Source organism: Gouania willdenowi, chromosome 4 (assembly GCF_900634775.1).
Source record: "Gouania willdenowi chromosome 4, fGouWil2.1, whole genome shotgun sequence".
In the NCBI taxonomy this organism is placed as follows: Eukaryota; Metazoa; Chordata; class Actinopteri; order Blenniiformes; family Gobiesocidae; genus Gouania; species Gouania willdenowi.
This window is the reverse complement of record NC_041047.1, coordinates 23,943,101-23,954,136: the sequence shown is the minus strand read 5'-3', so window position 1 is coordinate 23,954,136 and position 11,036 is coordinate 23,943,101. Positions and strand designations below refer to the sequence as shown.

At 39.2% G+C, this 11,036-nt stretch overlaps 1 protein-coding gene across 2 annotated transcripts in view; it reads left to right on the top strand.

Moving 5' to 3' along the window:
• Positions 1-1,875: 1,875 nt before the first annotated feature.
• Positions 1,876-11,036, top strand: part of plpp3 (phospholipid phosphatase 3) — a 35,106-nt gene continuing 25,945 nt past the window's right edge. Inside the window, exon 1 of one of the 2 annotated variants that reach the window (XM_028443384.1) lies at positions 1,876-2,408. In XM_028443384.1, the coding sequence (XP_028299185.1) occupies positions 2,270-2,408 (139 nt within the window). In that variant the 5' untranslated portion in view covers positions 1,876-2,269. The remainder of the gene's footprint in view (positions 2,409-11,036) is intronic. The other variant, XM_028443383.1, reaches the window with a different exon arrangement.

Genomic DNA, 11,036 nt, shown 5'->3' with positions numbered 1-11,036 from the left:
TAGGTATAAAGAATAAAGAATAGATAGAGGATATAATATTTATTTATTTTTTCTTTTAATTTTAGCTTTTACTTTTGACAGTGTGGTTGTTAGATCTCTTGGCTGAATTCAATTCAACTTTTTTTTTAATTATTATTTATTTATTTATTTATTTATTTATTTATTTATTTATTTATTTATTTATTTATTTATTTATTTATTTATTTTTATAAACTTTAAGTCTCTGCATTTAACCCATCCCTGAGGAACGATGGGCAGCAACAGTGCAGCGAGCACCCGGGGAGCAGTTAGGGTTATGGGACATGCTCAACATTCCATAGTGAGGAGATTCGAACCCATAAACCTTCGAATACAAACTCTCTTCCTTAACCACTATTCCTGAAACGTTATTTATATAGAGCCAAAACAACAATAGTCATCTCGTATCACTCGTAAAAAAATAAAAATCTTAAGAAAAATGAACAATAAACTGAATCATTCAAAGCTAAACAAACAAACAAACAAACCCAAAAGTATATTAAAATATTTAGGCATAAATCAACTTTGATAGAAACCGATGTGAACTTTTATCTTTTACCACTAGGTGGCAGTGTATGACTGACTCACCATTATCCATTCATGTGTTGTATTGAGCCTCTTTGATGGGATAGGATCAACTACCTGTCTATTTTTTTTCTAATGTAACTGGCACCGATCTAAGATATGAATTCATCTGTACTTGCTGTATTTTGTTTAGTGGTATCAAACTAAGCTGACATCAGCACCCCAAAAATCTTCTGTTGACTGGATTAAAAGTCAATGCCAAAAATGTTATTAAAATGTTTTAAAAAAAATCAATGTTGATGAATATAATAAAGTAATAAACGTCATGTTTTTCTACCCTGTTACTGCACAACAACATTTTTAGGAATAGACAAAGTGTAAATATAAAAAAAAAATAGAATTAACATGGATGTACTTTTCAGTATATTTGCATTTTATTTGGACTTTTATGACTAAGTGAGAGGTAATACTATTATCATGCACTTCTGGTTAGCAGAGGTGAAAGTAACAGATTACAAGTACTCTTGTTACTGTAATTGAGTTGATTTTATGGGCACTTGTACTTTTTGAGTATATTTCTAAACCAGCAATTTTACTTTAATTATTATTATTATTATTATTATTATTATTATTATTATTATTATTATTATTATTATTATTATTATTATTATTATTATTATTATTCAGTTATTTCAAACTGAGATTTTTTATTTGGAATTGAATTCATTGTTGTTATTTTATTTTGAAAATAATTGTACATTTGGACAAATCTTTTATTTCATACAGATGCCTTTGTGGGAAAGAAAATCCGGTTCTAATTATGCAAGATGCAAGTCATCTTTTCCTTTTTAAGTTCATACATGAGATGTGTATCATATGCACGGGAACCGTGGTAAGATTTATTACCACAAATAAAGTAACTAGTAACTTTTACTTTGAGTACTATTTCATTGAGCTACTTTTTACTTGTACTTGAGTATTTTATGTATGTTTTACTTGTACTTGAATATCATTTCAAACAAGTAACAGTACTTCTACTTGAGTAGGATATATCAGTGCTCTTTACACCTCTGCTGGTTACTGTGAGGACAGCAAAGGGGCAAAAAAACAAAAAAAACGCGCTCCTTTCCTTTCTGACCAACATTGTAGTGCGCCTGTTGTACTGCGCGTAGCCGCAGGAGGCGCTGTTTATCCACTTTGGTTCAACGCGCCGCTTCATTTCCAACCCGAGAAAGTTTTCCATGCAGGGATGAAGGAGATCACCCGCCGCTAGCAGAGGGAGGAGGAGGAGGAGGAGGAGGAGGAGAGGAGGAGAGGAGGGCGCAGGCTCGAATCCGCTGCAGAAACTTAAAGAGAGCAGGGGGAGGAGGTGGAGAAGAAGGATTGATAAAACAAGAGCGTCTGTCTGTGCCCACAGCTATTCTACACACTCACTGTCTTTGGACAAAGACCGAGTTAGAGAAACGGGCTTTCCTTTCATTCACATTCATCTCTAGAAACTTTATTCTGTCGTAACTTGCGATAAAAGCAAGTCTGCTACAGGTCTATATTCACTGTGCACTTCTCTAGAGTTTTTTTTTTTGTTTTCCTTTTCTTTGACATCCACGTTGGAAAGTGTATTTCACCTTTGAGTCGCATGACAACTTTGACGGTGTGACAGAGGTTTTTTTCCTCACTCTGCGTTGGCGTGGAGGAGGTGTTTTTCAACTGAAACGGTGACACTCAAATGCAAAAGTACATGTACGACAAAGCGATGGCTCAGGAGACAAGAAACGGAGGAACCTCAACGTTAAACAACAACAATGGTGTTGACAACAGTAAGAAGAAGCTGCTGGTTGCACTCGACATCTTCTGTCTTCTGCTGGGTAGGTTCACACATAATGCTCTATATAATTATTTTACTCTTCATTTTGTATTATTATATCATGCATTGATCGGGAATGTATGCATAAATAGACTAAAAGCCATCATGGTGCATGGAGCCTCAGAGAAACCAATTGACAGACAAGACAGTTTATGCCCGCGCTTTGTAATAAGTGTTTATAAAATCCTTATCGGTTTAAAAGTATTGCGTGTTATCTGCAACTGCTAGACTAACTTAATCTGGCACATCCCTTTATTATCAACCACTTCCACCAAACCACCCCACGCACAGGAAGCAAATATTCTGCATCATTCTAACAATGTTTCATAGAAACCGTACTTATTTCACAATGTATAATATCAGTAGTTAAAGCAAAGTTTGTTTTTTTTTCCTCCATAATTTCAAAGCTCCCTGGGCATGTTTTGATGCTGTTGTGGACATTTACAGTATGTCTCCAAAGTTGTCTTTTTTTTTTTAGTCCTCATTTCCTCTGCAGCACCACAGCAAGAAATCTAACCCTGTCATTTCAGATTTGATTTCTTTTATTCAGCACTTTTAAGCGATTAGAGTCCCTGATGGTGTATCTGTCACTGCAGCAGAAGTGGTGGGCGTTTCTCCCTCATTCTCCCTCTTCACCAGGCACTTGTTGGGGAAAAAGTCCTGAGTTAGTTGTTATTCTGTGAGCATCTCATTCACAATCAGTTTGTTTTTTTGCTGTCACTCTAACCTGGATTTTTCTTTTCTTTTCTTGTAGCAGTCATAACGAACTCCACCATTCAATCCCTTCACCTCCCCATTTCCCACCCCCCCTTTTTTTTTTCAAGGATTATGTTATTCATGCTTAATTTAATTTAACCCTGCAACTCTCTGGCCAGCTGCCCTCCATCACTCCACTTGAGATGACTTTCTAGCACTCCTTCACACTCTCTGTCCAGGAGAATGTGTGGAATAATTGCTTAAGCATGTGTTGTGTGGCAGGAGAATGCTTTGCAATCTCAAGAGTGAGGGACTGTGAGAGGTTGGCCCCGCAGTTATAGCTGGGTCTTTGAGGAGCAGGTGGGAGTCTCAACATCAGCTCAGAGTTAGGAAACTAAAAGCACCAAACGCAACAACAACAACAACAACAAAATACATCCCCTTAAAACAGAGAAGCCATGTTTTATCACCCAGGAGTGCAGATTCATTGCATGTTCTAATAAATATGGAGTAGGTCTTTGAGCTAGATGTGCCACACAAAGTGATTTATTTAGCATGGTTTATATGATGGTGTGCCTATTAAAGAACCTCAGAATGAGATTCAGCGTAAGCTTGTGAGCTTTGAGCCCATGTGGACTAAATTTCCTGCAAAGACCAACTTCCTTTACTGGTTGAGAAGTGCCTAGACCTCTGTTGTCATGTGAGGACACAGACACACACACATATGCACACAAAGCATGGAAACACACAGCCTCAGATGGAGACAGATTCTCCTTTGTCATGTTAAACACATGCTCTCTCACCATTGGTTGGCCCACTTTAGTAGTTTTTAGGGGGTTTGAGGGGGTAGAGAGAGGGGCGGGGCTCCTGCCAAAGAGACTGTCTGTGTGTGTGTGTGTGTGTGTGTGTGTCTCTGTGTGTGTGCGTGTGTTAGGATGGTTGGGGGAATGCTTAACAATGTGTCCTGAATGATAAATGTGGGTGTAGACCAAGGGTGTGCAACTGTTATGACAGCGGGGGTCAAAAAATGAGATTGTCTGATCTGAGGGCCACATTATCACGATTCATGGCAGCATTTGTAATAATGCTCACTGTGAAAATGAATACAGGAGAGAACAAAGGGTTCTGCCTGTTTTTGTTGTCATTTGGTGTTTTTGATGTCATTTTGTGTATTTTCTTTCATTTTGTAAATTTTTGTTGTTGTTTTGTGTATTTCTGCTGTCAATTTGTGGTTATTTTTGTTCATATTTGTTGAAGTTTAAGTGATTTTTTCATGTAATTGTTATTTAGTTTTCTATACCTCCTTTTCCTTTGCCTCTTTTTTTCTCCTTTTTGTTTTATTTGTTGTTATTATTGTGCGTTTTTGTTGATCTTGTTGTTTTGCGTGCTTTTGGTGTCATCTTGTGTATTTTTCTTTCATTTTGTGCATTTTTGTGGTTGTGTTGTGTACTTCTATTGTCAATTTGTGGTTGTTTAGTTATTTTTGTCCATATTTGTTGGAATTTGAGTCATTTTCAAGTGTAACTTGTTATTTCCTGTGTTTTTGTTGTTTAGTGAATTTCTCTGTCATTTTGGCAATTTTTCGCTCATGTATTTCTTTGCTGCGGTTTTGTGTATACTTTTGTTGTGTCCAGTGTATCTTTTTTGTAATTTTGTATGTTTTTTTGAAGTACTTTTGTGTGTAGACGCAGATCTATGTCTTGTGTAGAAGGGTTGTTGTATTGTGAGAACAACGGGGAAAGGAAGCTTCACTTTATTAAAACACACACATGAAAAGTCAAAACTACCTCTTCTTCATTTTTTGGATAATAGTTCAAATTTAAAAATGTTGAGTCTGCGCCAAAGTTGTTGTTGAAGTTAGTCAAAGAACAACTGTTGCACCTTCAGGAAACCAGTCGCTAAAAGTAGCATCACTAAACCCTGAATACAACAATGGAAACAGGATTATGCCTTGTGTGTGTGTGTGTTTGCAGACAATGCTATAAATAATTTTAGAGATAATGAGAATTATGGTGTTAAAACCATCATCCTGTGATAAAGTCAGGTGTACAGTGACGTGATTGTTATTAGCAGCTGAGAGGACTCTATAACCTCTAGCCCTAAGGAATCAGTTTTAAAACAGACCCTGGAGCATTGGCCCTATATATCTAAGCCTCCCCATTAGCTGCTATAGCATTACAGCAGTCACTCACGCAGACCCTCATTAAAGCTACAGAGGTTTAACCTCTACTCCTCCAGCCCTCAGCCACTTCAATCCTCAGCCGCTCTGCAAATATTTTCCAGAATATCTCAAATTCTTCATCTGTTGCACTTCCAAAGAGTTCTTGATGGAACATCTGGTGTAATTTTGGGAGTGAGTGAGGCAGGGGACGTGGCTCAGGAAAGGGTGGGAAGCGGAAAGGTAGTGTCGGTCAAGTGTAGGTGTGGTTGTGAAATGAAATCCTGCTCCTTTTTTTTTTTTTACCTCATAGTCCATTTCCATTTCCACCTTCACTTCCACCCACCCCCCGCTCATTCTCTATCTGACCCAGAGATCCCCCTTTTTCTAACTTCTTACTAAAAGTACAACAGAAATAGGAAATTATGTATTTTCATTTCACCGGGCTGTGGTATTGTAATTCAGGTTACACAGGTTTTCTGCATAGATACTGTATCTACAACCCATGTAGGAGGTCCTCCATTAGAAACCCAATCACCAGTGTCCATCCAAAGTAAATGAGCTCATGCTGAGGGCAAATATTCTCTCAGAGTCTACATGTGTTTAACGATGTACAACAACTTAAACAGAAATCTTGAAGTGAATGAAAGCAAATTACACCAGGTCATTTCATTTTTATATATAGTTTTAAGTTAGGTTTTTAAACAGTGATAAAAGTAGATCAGTTTTCAAACAGTTAGCATGACTAGCTACTGTAAAGAAATTAAGATTTCCAGAAGTTTACTCCACGTATAGTTGATGGTCCAGGTCCCATTCTCCTGTTGGACAATAAAGGTCAGAGGTCAAAGGGAAAACGAACACCTTAAAGCCAAACCCTGTGTACAACATTACACACAGCTGTTGTGATGATACATAACAATGGATTTTGTGCAGGTGTTTTCTTTTCTTTTCAGATAAACGATCACTGTAATCGTTTGTTATGAGTGACTGAATGTAGGAGCCTTCCCTCTGGAAGATGCCGTTGTGTGTTTATGTTGTGAAGGCGGGGTCAGTACTCTTACAAACGTATCGAGAGCCCCCTGGGTACAAAACACAATAAGATGAAAATCATCGGATGTTCACAACAGCACAGGACGAGGGGATAAAGTCTCTCTGAGAATGTGTGTCATTTTAAGTGGGAATCAGCAGCTGGGTTTCCATTACAGATTTTCGCAAATTAAAAGCGATATTTCTGAATGTCGACCAAGTATAAATGCGCTTTGAACGTGTTTCTGTGAAATCTCATCCCGCGAGACTTCGCTGCAAAAAGACGGACGCTCCAAACCTCCTTATAACACTCCGTTTTCGATGTTGTTTCACGTCTTATGTGGCACTAATCATTTTTAAGTATAATGCTAAGAAATGTCCCGGCCTCCTCTTCTGTCTACACGTACCGCGCCGTGTTTTTCTCCGAGAAGTGGTCATGTGATCATCTACGTCACGTTCTGACGTGTGTTTGCGGAAAAAGTGTTTTCATTGCGCTTTTGCGACACATCGCAAAACGTCTGAAATTCTTCCTCATGAAAGCGATATTTAAGTGTTTTTTTTCACAATTTTTATTGCTCTATTTACATTTTGCGCATTTCCAAGGGTAATGGAAACGCAGCTACTGTTTGAATATGAACATCTCTGCTGGTGTGGTGACTTCATGTATCTTTTTTAGCCTGGTTTCAGCTGGTGCAAGAGTTGTGTGTGTGTGATTGTGTAAGTGTGTGTGACGGGTGCCAAGCAGAGGTTCATGAAGAATAAAGAGCCCCAGAGATCCATCCTGTCTGCCATTAAAAGAACTGTACAGCCTGAAGGCCTACACATTGTATTCTGGTAGCATGTGTGAGACATCTGTTATTCGGTGTGTGTACATGTGTGTGTAACCTGTGTGTGTGTGTCTCATGTGGATCCCAGAAGTGAACATAAAGCATCAGGCTGATGGATTGGCCTTTATGACTTAACACAAACCAGGCACATTCATCTTTTTTTTTTTTCATATGCTTCTTTTTTACTTTCTCCTTCCTGGCAAACAATTAGATTGCACAACTCAACATCGACACCAGCTTGTTCTGTGCACGTAAAAAAAAACAATGGTGTTGTAGTAAAGCCTCTGTTCCTCCTGCCTCTCTTCACACTCGTGTCTATGATTACATCTTTCTCCTGCACAAAGTCCCCAGCTCCCCATTTAGAGTGTTTTAGATTACTAGGCATGGATTTTACTGTAAACTTTAGTCATCAGTCATTGTCGCTTGCGTTTAAACCTGTGTTTGAGTTCTTAGTTTAAATGACTGCTGTGTGGAATTCTCTCTGTGGGCTATGAACCTTCATATAAACCTGTGTCAGTCTTTTACGCCCACTCAAACTCTAAAGGGCTTTTTCGTAGCCCTTATTTTAGTCGGAGCGCGAGCTGAGGCAGCACATGATCAGAAGGTAAAGGGCCTCATTACTTCTCTGTTACACCACGTCATCCCTGCTCAGGCCTCCTCCCTGCTGCTACACAGGCTTTTCTGTCTGTCACTTTCTCCTACTGCATCACTCACTCTATATTCCTTTGTGTGCACATGCTGTGTGCATCCTGGGATATGGGAGGGGGGATTTCACTGTTTCACAAGAGAACAATAACCCTTTTGATGCATCTCAGTCCTCTTTGTTTCCATAATGAGCAGCAGTGGGCTGGTGTCAGACAGGAGGGTGAACTAAGGAGGGAATGGGTGAGAGAGTGGGAGACCCCACTCACAGCAAACTCAAGGTCGTTGGATTATCTGTCGCTGGTGTATTGCTTCTCTAAGCTGTAATGTTGACTGGATTCAGTACTTATGTGCTCAGCCCTGTGCAGTAATCAGCTCAGCATCTTTATTGGTGCACTGCAGGCCTCATCCAAGTTTCAGCCACTGAGCCCTATCCTTGTTTACATACAGAGGAGAGACGCACTGAGGAGGTTCCCCTATAATACGGGAAAACACCATACAGATCGTTTGTTCTGTAGCTCTAATGTAACATCCATTGTCTCCAGATAATCACAGTTTGTGAGGAGAATGAGAGGAGAGGGTGTTACACAGACAGAGGCGTCAGGTTTCAAAGAGTTCACAGGCCTCTTCTGCCCAGCCAAGCCTTTGTCCCTGAGGGTAATAATGCCATTACAGCAATAACAGAGGAAGACAGAGCCAAGCAGCCCTCAGGGCCCTGCTTAGGTTTCCCTTTTCTGGAGCAGCTGTGCGCTCTCTCTACATTAGAGATGGGCACCTTTTATCACAGCAGGGGGCCACAAATATGTGATAGGCCACGTTTACATAGGAGCTTTAATTCCTCTTAAATTCAGAATAAAAGTTAATTCCTCTTTAAACTGACCTTGTAAACACTTAATCACTCCTAATGCAAATTTCATTCCAAATTAAACTTAAATTTGAATTAGGTGGCTAGGTTATTCCTATTTTAATTCCGAATTAAATAATTCCTCTTTCTTGTAAACACTTCCGCTTTAAGTTAAGTCCGGTCGATCTGCGCATGCGCAACTTACCGCCATGACGCACTGCTGACGACATTGTCCAGGATGGCTGCATGGACTAGAGCCCAGACTATTTACCTAATAAGAGCCTTAAAAGACATGAATATAATGAAGAGTGGATGGACGGAGGCATAAACGTGTGGACATTCACACGGACACACCGACTTATTATACACGCACGGACCTTGGCAAAAAGAACAGCTTCATAGGGACATGAAGCAACAAACACACACAGCTTCACTAATGATGCGTGGATCAAGTTATTTTTTCACTCAATGTCCTGTATAGTGGAGGTAAAGCAGCTGCTGCATTAACCGCTGGCTTTGATTGACTAATGTTGGAGCTGAAAAGAAAAGGCTTGTTGTGTTTTTTCCCAATAGACGTGAATACCTCAGAGCCCTTCCCAACCCCTGGACCGAAAGCGGAATTGAATATGGCCGAATAAACTGTTTTTTTTTATGTAAACCTCTATTCAGAATTACTATTTCCATGTAAAGACAAAGCAGAGCACTTTAATTCCGAATAATTTAATTCGGACCAACTAATTCCGAATTCAAAAACGTAATGTAACCGTGGCCATAGTCTGTTCCAAGGGCAACATCATCAACATTCATCTCAGCATTTAGAATAAAGACCAATCTTAGCATTTGCACAGGAGAGAGAGAGGGTTCCTGTGTTTTTGTTGTCATTTTGTATATTTTTTTCTAATTTGGTGCATTTGTTGTTGCTTTGTGTTTTTGGATTCATTTTGTGTATTTTTCTTGTTTTTGTGTGTTTTTGGAGTGATTTTGCATCTTGTTGCATATTGTTGTTTTGTATATTGTATTTTTTTTTGTAATTTTGTGTATTTTAATTTGTTTTTTGTGTGTTTTTCTTGGAGACATTCATTATGTTTTTGTTGTCATTTTGTGGTTTTTCTGGAGACATTTTGTATGTTTTAATTTTTTTTTGTCAACTTGGATAGTTTTGTAGTTGTCTTGTGTTTTACAAGCAATATTGTGCATTTTTGTTGTCATTGTTGTGGCGGTTTTCAATGGAATGAGACGGAGTCAAGTTGTAGGGTTTACTGGTTAGATGCAGACACAGGGTTTATTTGGTCAAAGGGTTTTTGAGGCAGATCGGTCTGGAATTCAGAGGTTTCCATATGTGTGTGTCCCAATGAATCTGTAGTTGTTCTGTGCTCTCAGGGTTTTGTATGCTGCTGATAGCGCTAAGCATAACAGTGACAGGGTCTCTGGGAAGAGGCCTTGGCAAATGTTATCAGTGTACGATGGTATCTGGCCTGCTTCGGGCAGTGTGACCAGGACCAGAAGAGATTCTGTAATCACATATTAGTCATGTTGTGTTTTTGGAGTTGTTTTTGTGTTCTTATGGTGTTGTTTTGTATATTTTCCTGTCATTTTAGATAGTTTTGTTGTCATAATGTGTATTTTTGGAATAGCTTTGTGTATTTTTGCCAGTGTTGTGTTTATTTTCCTCTAATTTTGTTTGTTTTTGGAGTAATTTTTCTATTTACCTTTGGGACCATGCAACATTAGGTTGATGACCACATGTGGCCCCAGCCCATGTATGCTCTACATTTAACTAATGTTGTTTTGGAGCATTAAACGTATTTTTATCTGCATTCATTTAATGCAGCTTGTTAATATGAACCCAGATTGATGTCACAGAATACGAGGGACAGAATGAAAGCTTGCCCATGCAGGTGTGTCCTGCATGCTATACTCTTAACTAGTGTCTCAGTTGATGCCTGTGTGTAAAAGTAATTTATCTGAGTAAGCACATGTTTGAGCCAGCGGCCCCTCAATCACTGCAGCCTTTACACAGTGGGGGGAGAAAGGACAGGGATTCACTCTGTACACCAGTTTGCTGACCTCAGCCTCTATATTTGTGCGTGTGCGTGAGCTTTGTACACATGATGTGACACAACAACAGCCTGTACAAACAATGAGTCAAGATCTCGAGCCATATCGCACTGGGTTCATGCTCACATAAATGCAGAGAAACGTATGTTTCCTTAGGAGAGATTATTAGTGTGTGTAAAGCCTGGGTGGTTTTTATGCAGCAACGTTGGTTTATTTTGAATGCAGGCATTGTTTTTTAAGCCCACTGTGGTTGACAGCTTCAAATGACCTGAGAAAAGATTTGCTGGAACTGCCACTGGAACCACAGTAATTCACTTTAACACCCACATATCCCCACACTGCCACACAAGCTCACAGATGGAATAGACGTTGGTGCCT